The sequence below is a fragment of the Oncorhynchus mykiss genome, chromosome 6, assembly GCF_013265735.2.
Source record: "Oncorhynchus mykiss isolate Arlee chromosome 6, USDA_OmykA_1.1, whole genome shotgun sequence".
Taxonomy (NCBI): Eukaryota; Metazoa; Chordata; class Actinopteri; order Salmoniformes; family Salmonidae; genus Oncorhynchus; species Oncorhynchus mykiss.
Window position 1 is genome coordinate 87,633,905 of NC_048570.1, and position 17,924 is coordinate 87,651,828.

Genomic DNA, 17,924 nt, shown 5'->3' on the forward strand with positions numbered 1-17,924 from the left:
CAGTCACTTAGTGCAGGCTGTGTAACAGTCACTTAGTGCAGGCTGTGTAACAATCACTTAGTGCAGGCTGTGTAACAGTCACTTAGTGCAAGCTGTGTAACAGTCACTTAGTGCAGGCCGTGTAACAATCACTTAGTGCAGGCTGTGTAACAATCACTTAGTGCAGGCTGTGTAACAGTCACTTAGTGCAGGCTGTGTAACAATCACTTAGTGCAGGCTGTGTAACAATCACTTAGTGCATGCAGGCTGTGTAACAATCCCTTAGTGCAGGCTGTGTAATAATCACTTAGTGCAGGCTGTGTAATAATCTACCGTGTTGATTTCACTCTCGCAGCACCTGTTTCCACAATGGTGCTGTAGCCTATAACCTTATCCAGGGGTGCAACATGCCCCCCCCACATTCTAAAATTGCTTTTGTGTCCCACCCAGTTTTATCATTAGTGCAGGCTGTGCAACAATCACTTAGTGCAGGCTGTGCAGGCTGTGCAACAATGCGAGTGTAGCATTTCGCTACACTCGCATTAACATCTGCTAACCATGTGTATGTGACAAATAAAATTGGATTTGATTTGATTTTTTGATACAAAGGGAGGCAGCGGTGTGCTTTAGGACCATGTGGACGCCTCCGAGCGGTCGGGTAGGTTGTTTGGAGTGTTTATCAGACTGGATGAAAATATACAAATAATACATCTACAAATAATTAAAAATAAAAATAATAATAAAAAACATTTGTATTTTTTAAACACAAATAATAATTATAATAATATAGTTATGCCCCCCCCCCCATTTCTAAAACCAAAGTTGCACCCCTGCCCTGATCATAACCTTTATTTCTATTTATCCAGAGAGGCCTGTGTTAGCCATTTAAGGGTGAGCTAGGTTATCCAGGGAAAGTCAACATGTCGTATTCTCACGTGGGAAGAGGGAACATAAGCTCTGCATTTGGACAAATTAGAATGTTTTCACACCACACAAATAACGCACTGTTCCCGGCTCCACACTCTCAATGCATGGTTGGTAGCCTTATGTCTGCCTCGCTGCTCACATAATGGAATTCACAACACAATGCTACACAACAAGCTCCTGTTTTTAAAAGTGTATTATCTTGATTTAAACTATTTTAAGTGTATGATATTGATTAACATTTTTAAGTGTATTATCTTGATTGAAAATGTTTCAGACCAATGTAATTGTTCTGAACCACGAGCCAATCAATGTAATTGTTCTGAACCACGAGCCAACCAATGTAATTGTTCTGAACCACGAGCCAATCAATGTAATTGTTCTGAACCACGAGCCAACCAATGTAATTGTTCTGAACCACGAGCCAACCAATGTAATTGTTCTGAACCACGAGCCAACCAATGTAATTGTTCTGAACCACGAGCCAACCAATGTAATTGTTCTGAACCACGAGCCAACCAATGTAATTGTTCTGAACCACGAGCCAATCAATGTAATTGTTATGAACTACGAGCCAACCAATGTAATTGTTCTGAACCACGAGCCAACCAATGTAATTGTTCTGAACCACGAGCCAACCAATGTAATTGTTCTGAACCACGAGCCAACCAATGTAATTGTTCTGAACCACGAGCCAACCAATGTAATTGTTATGAACTACGAGCCAACCAATGTAATTGTTCTGAACCACGAGCCAACCAATGTAATTGTTATGAACTACGAGCCAACCAATGTAATTGTTCTGAACCACGAGCCAACCAATGTAATTGTTCTGAACCACGAGCCAACCAATGTAATTGTTATGAACTACGAGCCAACCAATGTAATTGTTCTGAACCACGAGCCAACCAATGTAATTGTTCTGAACCACGAGCCAACCAATGTAATTGTTCTGAACCACGAGCCAACCAATGTAATTGTTCTGAACCACGAGCCAACCAATGTAATTGTTCTGAACCACGAGCCAACCAATGTAATTGTTCTGAACCACGAGCCAACCAATGTAATTGTTCTGAACCACGAGCCAACCAATGTAATTGTTCTGAAACACGAGCCAACCAATGTAATTGTTCTGAACCACGAGCCAACCAATGTAATTGTTCTGAACCACGAGCCAACCAATGTAATTGTTCTGAACCACGAGCCAACCAATGTAATTGTTCTGAACCACGAGCCAACCAATGTAATTGTTCTGAACCACGAGCCAACCAATGTAATTGTTCTGAACCACGAGCCAACCAATGTAATTGTTCTGAACCATGAGCCAACCAATGTAATTGTTATGAACTACGAGCCAACCAATGTAATTGTTCTGAACTACGAGCCAACCAATGCGTTGAAAGAATGTTTTCATTTCACCCGCCAGCTAATTTTCTTGCGGCACACCTGAGACTCTACTCATAGGCGAGTTAGTTTTGCATGACTGCCCCGAGGGAGTGGAGAGCCAATGGAATGGTGTAAAAATGTACAAACTCTGCCTACCCGGGCACCGGACCATGCAAAACAAACTCGCCCAATGATTAGCCCAATAGGGTAAATGCAGATACTGTAGGCAACCCCATGCTTCAGCCTATTTATTTATAGCCACAATGCTGCATCAGATGGGCTACAGGAGATTATGCTTACTGCTAATAGCATACCTAATAATATGGATGGTGCATAGACTATATGCATGGACCAATATGGTAAAATGATTGTTTTAAAACAATTTGACCAATACATTATTTGTCTCTCATTTCTGGAGGTGGAAATTATATTTTATATGGAGTGTGCATTATTCAATGTATTTTCATTCATTTTAGAGTAGAATGTCCTTTTAAAAAGTCACCAGAACGAAGCTTCTCAGTCCAACATAAAAATGACCCAAAATAGGGGGTGTGTGTGGTGACCTTTCCCCCCACTGCTACATATGTTTCCAGAGGAAACACTGGACGGGAGGAAGTCTCATTCAAATGTAGTACATTTCCACATAATCCAACATGCAGCCAAGGGAGAGAGTAGACAAGGACAATGAGGTCACAACTCCACAGCAACGGTATGGCACAGCTGAGCTTTTACAAAAGAACACACATTGCTGTTCTCATAAGCAGAAGTCCAGCTGCTTGTCCAATTGACCAAAAATATGGACAATATAACAAGATGCGTGACCCTTGACCAGGCCAAATAAAATAAACTTATAAAGCAACAGGACTTTCCTGTTTACTTAAAGTATATAAAAAAAAACACATGATCACAAGTGACTGTGACTGGCGTCTGTTCAACTGTTTTCAAATGACTGCCATCAAGCAACACAATAGCAGATTAGAAGAGATCCTGAGACGGCCAGAACACAACTCCATCGAGAGAGACGGTAAAGGTATTCAATAATACTATTGAAGTGTTCAATCAAGACCAGTTGTTCTGCTTTCAGTCACACTGATTAGTCTGACAGCTTTGTGAATAGAGAAAAGGATCATGTCTACCCTTGGCAGGCTAGCATGTTATTTGATTGAATTAGGTTCTCTCTGCATCACAGCCCAGGCCACTGATTCTGACCCAGTAATTGGTGAGGTGTGATCATAGCAGCAAGTGGAACTGCTATCAAGACTCAAATCCTCCCAGCAGGCCTCTTTCTCTCAAGCATGGTCCCAGATCTGTTTGTGCTGTATCGCCGACTTGTATGGTCATTGTCACGCTAAACAATGACCACAGGAGTTGGCAAGACGGTACAAAGATCTAAGACCAGGCTAGTTTCTCTCCTAACAATGTAAAAAGCTGTGTGGAACTCAGTGAGCAAATCTCAACTCTGATGTCCAATTTCATCCCTCAGACACTATTCAGTCATATTGGAGCCTACTGGAGCACTAGGGTAGTTCAAGTTCACGTGTTTTATTGCCTGCAGTATGGTGGGTTATTACATTTGAGCCGGACAGATTCGGCAAAGAATGTTTAAACCATTACTTTTACAACAGGTGTCTTTGCAATTAATTTATAAAACTATGGCTAAAGGCCTTTACAATATCCTGCTTCAGTAAATTCTGTCTGGTCCACTTACGCAGTATTTCACCTGAAATAACCTATGAATATATGCTTGTGATTTCAACTCTAACAAAGATTTTTTGCATTTCTGAAGCAACATTTATACAATGACGCATTTGAAAGTACTTCACAGTGTAGACACCACATCAATCCAAACCAATACAATAACATGCTATTTTTTTTACAAGTCAGTTAAGAACAAATTCTTATTTACAATGACGGCCTAGGAACAGTGGGTTAACTGCCTTGTTCAGGGGCAGAACGACAGATTTTTACCTTGTCAGCTCGGGGATTCTATCTAGCACCCTTTCGGTTACTGGCCCAAAGCTCTAACCACTAAGCTACCTGCCACCCCTGCTAATCTGATATAACAGATTATGACATCATTCATGATAAATACGCTTATACAACTGATTTTGTTGTGACTAGTGATGAATAAGGCTGAACTGAAACTAAGCAATCCATTGGAATTTCTTCTACCTAGCAACAGCCAGATTCACACGCAAAATATGAAAATGACTTATTTCAATATCAGGCAATCAAGAATGGCAACTAGATAGGGTGATTTCCTTCAATGGGCTCCATGACACCAATTTCAACATATTCCATAGATTTGACTGAGTTCAAATGTACTTCATTCAATGAACCCATGCACCCAGTCGAGAAACAAAATGGCCACTTTGGAGCAGAGAGCTTGAAAGCTGAGATGATCTGGTAAAATATCATAAAAAAGGTAAAGCTGGCGAGATGGATTACGCCTACAAAGCTTAGGGCCTGTATTCCCAAGTGTCTCAAAATAGAACTGCTGATCTAGGATCAGGTCCACCTGGTCTTAGTCAGCATTATCTAAAAGGACAAACTGATCGTAGATCAGAACTCCTACTCTGAATCACTTTATGAACACAGGGCCTAGATCATCTGGAGGAGCTATAAGGAGGCGTTGGCCAGCTGCACCTCACAGCTGCAGGAAAAATCACAACATGCCTAGTAATGTAGTTGGGGAGAATTCCACAGAATGCTTTCAGAGCTGAACAAATGACCCTATATTAGCCTTTGGACCACAGTAGCGACTACTGAAGACGGACTTGCCATTTTAGCTTATTTAAATTTAAAAAATGTATCCTGCCAAACACTATCATGATAGAGGAACACATGAAAATAAGTCAGAAACTTTGTGTTTATCTACTGATTCTTAATCAACTGCATACTTTGGTATGTGTCTTGTTTAAAAATATCAAGTCATCTAAACTAAAGACCATTTAACAGCTAGCTAATGAAATGTATGATAGAAGGCTCTAGAATTTCTGTGTAATGTTTTTGCTGTGCATCCAATAATGGACAATAGTATAGGGATTTATGGACTAAAAATGCCCTAATACTTATTATTGTCCTTGATTCTAAAATGCAAACCTTGATTAAACTGGTTCATCCAAGGGCAAAGCTTTTCTTTGTAACTTTAGATGCAGTATTCCAAAAAGGAGGGGAATATTTGACTCAGCATCTGTTAACAGCTGCTTAACCTACAGTACAGTACACCTCTTCAATGGGACTTCAATAGCCAGGAGTTTAATGATGCATACATATAATGATGACGCATTTGGGATGACATAATATTGACCACTATGCAACAGCAATTAAATTGTTCTCCATGAGTGACTATGGCTGCAGAGGTCCACTGAATAGAGGTTTAGAGGGAGAACTGACATCTGATGCCTTTGTGAAAGAAAAACACTTGTGCTGTCCAGGAGAAGTTTATGCCGTGGTGATTTATAAACTCTATTCTTTTGAGAAAATTCCACACAAAGAATGCTAATATTTTCAATAGTCAAGTCGCTAGCTAAAATAAATCAAAATCGATCAGCGTCAACAATACGAATGTCTGAACTTATGTAACACCAGTGAAAACGTCATTCACCTTTCAAACAGTAAAACAATTGACACACTGCATGGTACGTGTTAATTTACAGCTTAAGTCTCAGAAGTCTTGCCCACTCACAATCAAGCAGAAGGCAATCATTGTCCTCGCTGCAATTTGCAGATTCCTTTTCATTGCAATTACACACATGAAAAGCTTTGGGGCTTTTTTGTAACCCCCGCCTCTCCTTCCAACCTCCAACCCCCCTTCAAACAATCTAGTCTAGACATTGTTGGAGAGCTACTCTCTCTGTCCTCAGCCCATCTGTAGGATAACCATCTGAACCCCATGGCTCAGCCTGCCCTTCCACATTCCACATTTAACTAACACCTACAGCTCAAAGTCAGACAAATAGGACTGAGTACGGCGCCCTGAGGAACCTCTCTGCCATTAGCGCACAATGGTGCCCTTGTGGTGGGAGCAGGAAGAGATGAGAGGAAGAGGAGGGAGGGAAAGATGACAAATGGAGGAAGAGGAGGAGAAGATGGGATGTAAAAAGTGTTAGAGGGAGGCAATTGGATGGTTCCAGCTCAAAGAGAAATATATGAAGAAATAGGAGAGAGAGAAATATGAAGAAATAGCAGGAGAGAGAAATATATGAAGAAATAGGAGAGAGAGAAATATATGAAGAAATAGGAGAGAGAGAAATATATGAAGAAATAGGAGAGAGAAATATATGAAGAAATAGGAGAGAGAGAAATATGAAGAAATAGGAGAGAGAGAAATATATGAAGAAATAGGAGAGAGAAACATATGAAGAAATAGGAGAGAGAGAAATATATGAAGAAATAGGAGAGAGAAATATATGAAGAAATAGGAGAGAGAGAAATATGAAGAAATAGGAGAGAGAAACATATATGAAGAAATAGGAGAGAGAAATATATGAAGAAATAGGAGAGAGAGAAATATATGAAGAAATAGGAGAGAGAAACATATATGAAGAGATAGGAGAGAACGAGATATATGTATAAAGAAAGAGTGAGATGGAGAGAAAATTAGGAAAAGATGAGGTGAGATAGGAGAGGCGTACATGGGCCCATGGCTACTGCCAGCTGGAAGGAGGGGCTACTACCCTCTCCCATTCAGCAGCAGGACAGAGGGGGAGTACAATGAACCGCCTGATCGCCTGAATGCCAGCTCATTCTCCTAACCCTGCTCGTACTCTGACAATATGAGCTACCATTATGAAACAGTCCTACAGTGGCTTGTGAAATATAGTTTTCACCCCCTTGGCATTTTTCCAATTTTGTTGCCTTACAACCTGGAATTGAATTTTTGGGGGTTTGTATCATTTGATTTACACAACATGCCTACCACTTTGAAGATGCAAAATATGTTTTATTGTGAAACAAACAAGACATAAGACAAAAAAACAGAAAACTTGAGCGTGCATAACTGTTCACCCCCCCAAAGTCAATACTTTGTAGAGCCACCTTTTGCAGCAATTACAACAGCAATTACAACAAGTCTCTGGGGTATGTCTCCACAAGCTTGGCACATCTAGCCACTGGGATTTTTTTTCCCATTCTTCAAGGCAAAACTGCTCCAGCTCCTTCAAGTTGAATGGGTTCCCCTGGTGTACAGCAATCTTTAAGTCATACCACAGATTCTCAATTGGATTGAGGTCTGGGCTTTGACTAGGCCATTCCAAGATATTTAAATGTTTCTCCTTAAACCACTCGAGTGTTGCTTTAGCAGTATGCTTAGGGTCATGTCCTGCAGGAAGGTGAACCTCTATCCCAGTCTCAAATCTCTGGAAGACTGAAACAGGTTTCCCTCAAGAATTTCCCTGTATTTAGCGCCATCCATCATTCCTTCAATTCTGACCAGTTTCCCAGTCACTGCCAATGAAAACCATCCCTACAGCATGATGCTGCCACCACCATGCTTCACTGTGGGGATGGTGTTCTCGGGGTGATGTGGTGTTGGGTTTGCACCAGACGTAGCGTTTTCCTTGATGGCCAAAATGCTACATTTTTGTCTTATCTGACCAGAGTACCTTCTTCCATATGTTTGGGGAGACTCCCACATCCCTTTTGGCGAACACCAAACGTGTTTGATTATTTTTTTCTTTAAGCAATGGCTTTTCTGTCCAATTCTGTAAAGCCCAGCTCTGTGGAGTGTACGGCTTAAAGCGGAACTATGGACAGAAAGTCCATTCTCCGTGGTGGTGCTTTACTGCTCCTTCAGGGTTATGTGATTAATGCCCTCCTTGCCTGGTTCGTGAGTTTTGGTGGGCGGCCCTCTCTTGGCAGGTTTGTTGTGGTGCCATATTCTTTCCATTTTATAATAATGGATTTAATGGTGCTCTGTGGGATGTTCAAAGTTTCTGATATTTTTTATAACCCAACCCTGATCTATACTTCTCCACAACTTTGTCCCTGACCTGTTTGGAGAGCTCCTTGGTCTTCATGGTGCCACTTGCTTGGTGGTGCCCCTTGTTTAGTGGTGTTGCAGACACTGGGGCCTTTCAGAACAGGTGTATATATACTGAGATCATGTGACACTTGCACACAGGTGGACTTTATTTAACTAATTATGTGACCTCATGAAGGTAATTGGTTGCACCATATCTTGTATTTGGGGTTCATATCAAAGGGGGTGAATACATATCCACGCACCACTTTTGGTTTGACATTTTTTTGAATGTTTTGAAACAAGTAATTTTTTTTCATTCCACGTCACCAATTTTGGACTATTTTGTGTATGTCCATTACATGAAATCCAAATAAAAACCATTTAAATTACAGGTTGTGGAACAAAATAATGCAACAAAACAGGAACAACGCCAAGGGGGATGAATAATTTTTGAAGGCACTGAGCTTTGAGCAGAACTGGAGGATAAACCATATCCTTAAGGTGAGCTCATGACATTATAATGCTCCATCAATCAAATGGATTTTATAAAGCCATTTTACATCAGCAGCTGTCACAAAGTGCTTTACAGATACTCAGCCTAAACCCTAAAGAGCAAGCAATACAGAGGCAGAAGCCCATTGGCTAGGAAAAACTTCCTAGAAGGCAGGAACCTAGACAGAAACCTAGCACAGGGGGGTGGCCAGTTGTCTTGCATATGGAGTGGACAACTGGACAGAACATGCATTTATTCACATTTCAAATGCCGCAGTCTCTGGGATTTGCAATGGATTCAACCATGATATTGCCTTCCTATAGAAAACCTCATAACATCACTTCTGACATTTTTTTACCTTTATTTAACTAGGCAAGTCAGTTAAGAACAAATTCTTATTTTCAATGCTAGTACTAGTCCAACGCTCTAACCACTAGGCTACCCCGCCGCTCCATTTAGTGTCACAATTCGTGTCACAATTAATTTAGTGTCACAATTCGAAATAATCCTTTTACCTTCAGGTGTGGGTGCAACGTGGTGCAACGGTCTAAGGCACTGCATCTCAGTGCCAGAGGTCTCACTGGTTCAAATCCAGGCTGCATCACATCTGGCCGTGATTGGGAGTCCCATAGGGCGGCGCACAATTGGCCCCGGGTTTGGCCGGGGTAGACCGTCATTGTAAATAAGAATTTGTTCTAAACTGACTTGCCTAGGTAAATAAAGGTAAATAAAATCTGAGCAACAATACTAATGAAGCCTGATTATGAACCTGAATTCTGCGAATGTCAGGTGAATATTTATTTCATTGCTATCCTCATTCAAGTCTGAGAGGCATGCATCCTCACTAAAATATTATATTAAGTCTGTCTTAGCCTCAGAAAGCACAGCGTACAATCCTCCTGTGAAGCTGATGGAGCTTACAAGAGGTATTTAAATTGTGTTTCACGCTGCAAAAAAAACAAAAATAAAGCAGAAAGCATGAAAGCATGAAAAATAAAGCAGAAAGCATGTCTGTTGTAGTGTGACAAAGTATACATCTTTCAGTATGTTTGCATTAAGGGAAAGGGGGATACCTAGTCAGTTTTACAACTGATTGCATTCAACTAAAATGTGTCTTCTGCATTTAAACCAACTCCTCTGGATCGGAGAGGCGCCCGGGGAAGAGTGGGTTAACTGCCTTGCTCAAGGGCTGAACGACAGATTTTTACCTTGTCAGCTCTGGGATTTGATCCAGCAACCTTTCGGTTACTGGCACAACACTCCTACCCGACACAGTCATGTCCTAGAAAATAATATTCACACATAATGTGAGGTGAAAATTTCATCAGCACAGACCAATGACTGGAAAGGATGTATTCTGTATTGAAAGAGACCCTTCATCTTGGTTTACTTGAGGGCAATTAAAGATAAAGGATTTCTTTCAATACATCATACACCCTTTCCGGTCATAGGTCTGTGCTGATGAGATGTTAACCTCACATTATGTGTGAATGTTATTTTCAAGGACACGACTGTGTCTGAATGAAAACATACTGAAATAATTATACTTCGTCACACCAAAACAACAAGTAGAGCAAGAAGTACAAATGTACAAACAAGTAGAAGGAAGAGTGCAAGCTAAACTTGTGACTGCCAACTCTCAAGTGATGGTTTGCCTGCATTAGATAAGGTAGGCTATAGCATGTAAATAGGTCATTTCAGCAAAGAAAAATACATTCTGAGTCATACATACAGCTTCACTCTGACAAAGAAACACAAACTAAAGAAAGACAGTCATTGTAGGCTTGCTGGTGCATGTCAGATGCACGCCAATTGATTTAATGTTTGTACGTACGGGTGCAACATTTTCCCGTGACTTTAAAGTCAAGTAAACAAAGCTAAAACATTAAACCATCGTCATACATTTTACCATACACTAATTTTCCTATTTGTAACCTTGATTCTTTACTTGATGCCATATTCACTCAGACAAAGAGAAAACAGGTGCAAGTTCTGTATTGGTGCAAACACTTCTCGTGTAAATCTGGACCATGTTTCCAGACATGCTCATTAGTTACCTTTTACACTGGTTTTCTGCCTTTCTTGCCGGTTGGTGCCAGTGCAGCGATCCAAACAATGTTATCAGAGCATTTTGGAGCAAGAGACTAACACTGTAGCAAGCCAATATATGAGAGCACATGCAACCAATCACATTTTAGGAAAAATGTGGGAGCAAATGCCGTCGTATTTTTTTTAGCAGGCATGAAGATAAATCAATTAGTCAACCCAGGCCTAGATCCTGCCTAGGTCCACACAAACCCACACACACTTGGAGGCCCCAGGCAGGGGCCAGTCTGAGGCACCCCTCTCCTCACATTTTGTATGGAATGTATAGTGAAGACATCATTTAACTGTCAAATGCATTACCTTTTAATGTGCCATGAACACAACCATGATGTTTTCATCTGATTGTCAAACAAATTCATTTAAAAAAGTAGGTTACCTTCACATGTTCATCCAAAATCATTCCAGCATCTGAAGAGTGCACTGTGCACCCGCCAACTTTCCTTCAATTCGCAAGTGGCTGAAACTCTCTCACTGGAGAAAGAATCTGAGCGAGCGAAATAGCTCCCCTCTGTCTTACTACATGTAGCCCATGTATCTGATGCAGTCTGGCCAAAAAAAGTATGACAAGCCATAATCTTTTGTCCTGACAGCATCAGCTACAGCGCATTCTGAAAGTATTCAGAGCTGGCCGCCCAGCCAAATTGAGCAGTCGGGGGAGAAGGGCCGTGGTCAGAGAGATGACAAAGAACCTGGTGGTCACTCTGACAGAGCTCCAGAGTTCCAACCATCTCTGCAACACTCCATCAATCTGGCCTTTATGGTCGAGTGGTCAGACAGAAGCCAGTCCACAGTAAAAAGGCACGACAGCCAACTTGGAGTTTGCCAAAAGGCACCTAAAGGACTCTCAGACCATGAGAAACAAGATTCTCTGGTCTGATGAAACCAATATTGAACTCTTTGGCCTGAATGCCAACTGTCACATCTGGAAGACACCTGGCACCATCCCTACTGTGAAACATGGTGGTGGCAGCATCATGCTGTGGGGATGTTCTTTAGTGGCAGGGACTGGGAGACTAGTCAGGATCGAGGGAAAGATGAACAGAGCAAAGTACAGAGAGATCCTTGATGAAAACCTGCTCAGGACCTCAGATTGTCTTTTTGGAAGGTGAACCTTCGCCCCAAAGACCCTAAGCACACAGCCAAGACAATGCAGGAGTGGCTTTGGGACAAGTCTCTGAATGTCCTTGAGTGGCCCAGCCAGAGCCCGGACTGAAAATAGCTGTGCAGCAACGCTCCCCATCCAACCTGACAGAGCTTGAGAGGATCCGCAGAGAAGAATGAGGGTTCCATATGGTGCCGCTAGCTAGCTAGGGTTCTAGCTAGCGTTCTATTTGGTGCCGCTAGCTAGGGTTCTATTTGGCGCCGCTAGCTAGGGTTCTATTTGGACCCGCTAGCTAGGGTTCTATTTGGCGCTGCTAGCTAGGGTTCTATTTGGCGCTGCTTGCTAGGGTTCTATATGGCGCTGCTAACTAGGGTTCTATATGGCGCTGCTAGCTAGGGTTCCATATGACGCTGCTAGCTACGGTTCCATATGACGCTGCTAGCTAGGGTTCCATATGACGCTGCTAGCTAGGGTTCCAATGGCGCTGCTAACTAGGGTTCCATATGGTGCTGCTAGCTAGGGTTCCATATGGCGCTGCTAGCTAGGGTTCCAAATGACGCTGCTAGCTAGGGTTCCAAATGACGCTGCTAGCTACGGTTCCATATGACGCTGCTAGCTAGGGTTCCAATGGCGCTGCTAGCTAGGATTCCAAATGACGCTGCTAGCTAGGGTTCTATTTGGCGCTGCTAACTAGGGTTCTATATGGTGCTGCTAGCTAGGGTTCCATATCACGCTGCTAGCTAGTGTTTCATATGGCGCTGCTAGCTAGGGTTCCATATGACGCTGCTAGCTAGGGTTCCATATGACGCTGCTAGCTAGGGTTCCATATGACGCTGCTAGCTACGGTTCCATATGACGCTGCTAGCTAGGGTTCCATATGACGCTGCTAGCTAGGGTTCCAATGGCGCTGCTAACTAGGGTTCCATATGGTGCTGCTAGCTAGGGTTCCATATGGCGCTGCTAGCTAGGGTTCCAAATGACGCTGCTAGCTAGGGTTCCAAATGACGCTGCTAGCTAGGGTTCCATATGACGCTGCTAGCTAGGGTTCCAATGGCGCTGCTAGCTAGGATTCCAAATGACGCTGCTAGCTAGGGTTCTATTTGGCACTGCTAGCTAGGGTTCTATTTGGCGTTGCCAGCTAGGGTTCTATATGGCGTTGCCAACTAGGGTTCTATATGGTGCTGCCAGCTAGGGTTCTATTTGGTGCTGCCAGCTAGGTTTCTATATGGCGTTGCCAACTAGGGTTCTATATGGCGCTGCTAGCTAGGGTTCTATTTGGCACTGCTATCTAGGGTTCTATATAAGAGGCATGCATCATCACTACAAGATACTATTGTGTCTGTCTAAGCCTCAGAAAGCGCAGCACGTACTCTGTGAAGCTGATGGAGCTGACAAGAGGTATTTTTCACACTGCAAAATCACAAAGCAGAAAGCATGTCTGTTGTAGTGTGACATCTTTCAGTATGTTTGCATTAAGACGGAGACACAGTCATGTCTTAGAAAATAACAAATAACATATTTTATGGACACAAACCTATGACCGGAAAGGGTGTATGATGTATTGAAATAGATCCTTTATCTTGGTTTACTTAGGAACCAAACACGTCTCTGACGCTTGTCTCTGAGTCTCAGATAGATTGGATGGTAGTAAGCAGTGATGGAGGTTTTGTCTATTGATCTGTGACTGAAACATTCCATACCATCCACACTATCCACATACCATCCACATACAACCCTCTCTTATCCAGGCTATCTGGGTAGATGGTAGATTGAAACATTCTAAGTACCATCCACATACAACCCTCTCATATCCAGGCTATTTGGGTAGATGGTAGATTGAAAGTGGATACATCATTGGTGGAACTGCTCAATTTGAAAGCATCAAGCAACATGGAACAAAGAGACCATGGGACAATTAGAATGCACTCATAAATCAGTGCATATATCCGGTACATATTCCATTAGGTCCTTATTGGGGTGTAGTTGTATTATGGATTCAAGGGCCATCAGTGGCACAAATGATGAGTGGAATTGTAGAATAGGGAGTTAGAGACGGGAAAGAGACCGGTAAAGTGGTTTGAAGGGGATGAGGAGAGAAGAGCGAGAGAGAGAGAGAATAAAAGAGAGAAAGACAGATGGAGACGGAGAGAGAGGCAGAAAGAGAACAACAGATCATTTTCTCACTATGTTTGCATTCTGTTTTCCTTTGGGAACATTGCATTAAGCCTGATTGAGTGACACATTGCATGGTTTTCTACATACTATCATTTGCATTATCATTACAAAGTGTGAGAGAGAAACAGGGAGAAACTTGGACAGAATGATGAGGTCATCAGTGTGGGACAATAGAATTAGAACTCACTCGAGGAAGCGGGTGATATACTGGCGGCTGCAGCGCGACCAGCTGGGGGTGGAGGTGCCATACAGGAGCTGTGGAGACATGATGAAAGGTCTTTTCCCAATCGGCTCACAGTCATTGCCGTTCCCATCATGCTGAATCCCAAAGCTGCGGCATAGAAGCACATCCCACAGAGAGAAGGGAGAGTGAGTGGGCCCTGCATGGACAATTTGACATGTATACAGATATATAGGAATATATAGACACACACACACACACACACACAACACAGTGAGTGGACAACTATACAATATAATATCCATTCTCAAATATACAGTATACACCGACTGGACAAAACATTAGGAACACCTAACTAATGGATTGAAGTGGATTTAACAGGTGATATCAATAAGGGATCCTGGATTCACCAGGTCAATCCGTCATGGAAAGAACAGGCATTCCTAATATTTTGTCCACTCAATATATATACACACACAGCTGATGCAGTGTATATTGAGAGGCCACTGCCTAGACAGGCTGCCTAGACACACACTTGAATTAGCACACGTATGAACGTACACATTCACACAGTAGAGAGAGACCAAAGAGACAGACATGTACTGTATACACATCAAATGCTGCCAGAGCCTGCCTTGGAAACCGCACAAAATCCTTTGACAAACATGTCTGGCAGCAGTCTTGGTGTCTTTGTAGTGGGTAGCATAGCCCGCTAAGCTAATGCAACACGTTGCTTTCATCAGTCGCCGGACTTCCAGATCTCACACAAGCGTTAACCAACCCAGTCCCATTTACCCCCTATGGCCACTGAGCGGAGTATTTAGAAACCAATCTGAATCCCACTAGGGGGCTTAGCAATATATGGCACCAACAACCAATATCACAGCTTCACTCTGTGATGGTCTAAAGACTCCAAGGCGAGGGCTGAAGCCTCAAAGACGAGGCAAACTCACTTTTAATTGTATTTACATACCCTGTTGTTGTATGTAGTAAAGGGCCCCTTTCCAACAAATGCCTAAGTCAGTACTGGTTCAGTTAGAGCTCTTTAAAAAAGAAAGTGGGACACGTATAGAGACATGCTATACATTGACTGGAGTTGACCTCAACTACTATCAAACTCTATTAGGTTTTGCATTCATACACAGCATTGATAAGGTCCACTCCCTTTGAATTAAGGCTTTGACATTGACACTGATGAAACCTGACGGGGTGAGACGTTTGTCCCTAACGGAATAAACAGACGTATCTTCAATCACCTTCATCCAAAAAGAGTGGACCTTCATTTTCTTATTGGGCATTTGGATCTACGCACCACATAGCGAATTCATTTAACTTGTGTGCTGCACGACTTGTTTTCTGACTTAACTAACTTGCATCACAGTATTCTAATTCTACACTATACTTCTATTGCTTGTCAAATGATTTTTTAATACTATTTACTTCTGAACTATAACCATAAAACATTTGCATAACTTAACATTAGTTTGAATGAGTACCATAGGAATACAGAAGTAGATGTTAAAAGTGGTCCTGCTCCTTGGCCAATCAAGCTACAAGACCAACTTAACATATATGTTCAAGCTATTTTAACATAAAATTATTTCAAACCTTTATCAACTATAATTATATAAAATGTGCATACAGTCGTGGCCAAAAGTTGAGAATGACACAAAAATAAATGTTCACAAAGTCTGCTGCCTCAGTTTGTATGGTGGCAATTTGCATATACTCCAGAATGTTATGAAGTCATCAGATGAATTGCAATTAATTGCAAAGTCCATCTTTGCCATGCAAATGAACTGAATCCCCCTCCAAAATTCCACTGCACTTCAGCCCTGCCACAAAAGGACCAGCTGACATGTCAGTGATTCGCTCGTTAACACAGGTGTGAGTGTTGACGGGGACAAGGCTGGAGATCACGCTGTCATGTGGATTGAGTTCGAATAACAGACTGGAAGCTTCAAAAGGAGGGTGGTGCTTGGAATCATTGTCTTCCTCTGTCAACCATGGTTACCTGCAAGGTAACATGTGGAGTCATCATTGCTTTGCACAAAAAGGGCTCCACAGGCAAAGATATTGCTGCCAGTAAGATTGCACCTAAATCAACCATTTATCGGATCATCAAGGAGAGCGGTTGTTTGGGGCATCCGGAAAAAAGCTTGTCCGGAGAAGACAAGGTGAGCGCTACCATCAGTCCTACGTCATGCCAACAGTAAAGCATCCTGAGACCATGTATATATGGGGTTGCTTCTCAGCCAAGGGAGTGGGCTCACTCACAAATTTGCCTAAGAACACAGCCATGAATAAAGAATGGTACCAACACATCCTCCGAGAGCAACTTCTCCCAACCATCCAGGAACAGTTTGGTGACGAACAATGCCTTTTCCAGCATGATGGAGTACCTATAACTAAGTGGCTCAGGGAACAAACCATCGATATTTTGGGTCCATGGCCAGGAAACTCCCCAGAACTTAATCCCATTGAGAACTTGTGGTCAATCCTCAAGAGGCGGGTGGACAAAAACCCACAAATTCTGACAAACTCCAAGCATTGATTATGCAAGAATGGGCTGCCATCAGTCAGGATGTGACCCAGAAGTTAATTGACAGCATGCCAGGGCGGATTGCAGAGGTCTTGAAAAACAAGGGTCAACATTGCAAATATTGACTCTTTGCATCAACTTCATGTAATTGTCAATAAAAGCCTTTGACACTTATGAAATGCTTGTAATTATACTTCAGTATTCCATTGTAGCACCTGACCAAAATATCTAAAGACACTGAGGCAGCAAACTTTGTGGAAATTAATATTTGTGTCATTCTCAAAACTTTTGGCCACGGCTTTACATTTGCATAAAATAACTCACCCCTCTACTGCTATTGACCCATAAAAACGCATTGAAAACAGATTCACTACATGCGTAAACAGATAGTCCTCAAATAAATATCAAAACGAAGTTTGTTCGAAGTGTGACATGAGAAAGATCAGGAAATTGTTTGTCACTAAAGCGTCTCCATATATACTGTACTTCCATTCATTTATTGTTGTCGGGTCTTGAGTCTTAGAGCAAAAACAACCCACATGTAAAAAGTTAAAAGTGAAAAGTTTGGACACACCTACTCATTTAAGAGTTTTTCTTTATTTTTACTATTTTCTACATTGTAGAATAATAGGGAAGACATCAAAACACACATAGAATAATGTAGTTATTTCATAGTTTTGATGTCTTTAGTATTATTGTACAATGTAGAAAATAGTAAAAATAAAGAAAAACCCTTGAATGAGTAGGTGTGTCCAAACTTTTGACTGGAACTATACGTGTTGGTGAGAGTGTCACCTTTACACAGATGGGTCATATTAGTGTGTAGCCCCAACTATTGGGACGCTACAGACAGAAGTTGGCAGGTCGGTTGAACCGACTTCAGATGAGTCTTGTGTGGCCTGTGGTCGTCCTAGAGCAAAACAACCCACATGTACGTGTGAGTCTCATCTTTCCATTTTCAGTCTGACAAACACCGCTCTAGCTCTGTCACCTTTCACAGCAGATGGGATGTCTCCTGGTCTGATAAACACCGCTCTAGCTCTGTCACCTTTCACAGCAGATGGGATGTCT

At 42.1% G+C, this 17,924-nt stretch overlaps 1 protein-coding gene across 1 annotated transcript in view; it reads right to left on the reverse strand.

Moving 5' to 3' along the window:
• LOC110513865 (A disintegrin and metalloproteinase with thrombospondin motifs 7) overlaps positions 1–17,924 on the reverse strand; it is a 146,837-nt gene that overhangs the window by 87,669 nt on the left and 41,244 nt on the right. The window contains exon 8 of the mRNA XM_036981387.1: positions 14,318–14,461. Within this exon, the coding sequence (XP_036837282.1) occupies positions 14,318–14,461 (144 nt within the window). The remainder of the gene's footprint in view (positions 1–14,317; positions 14,462–17,924) is intronic.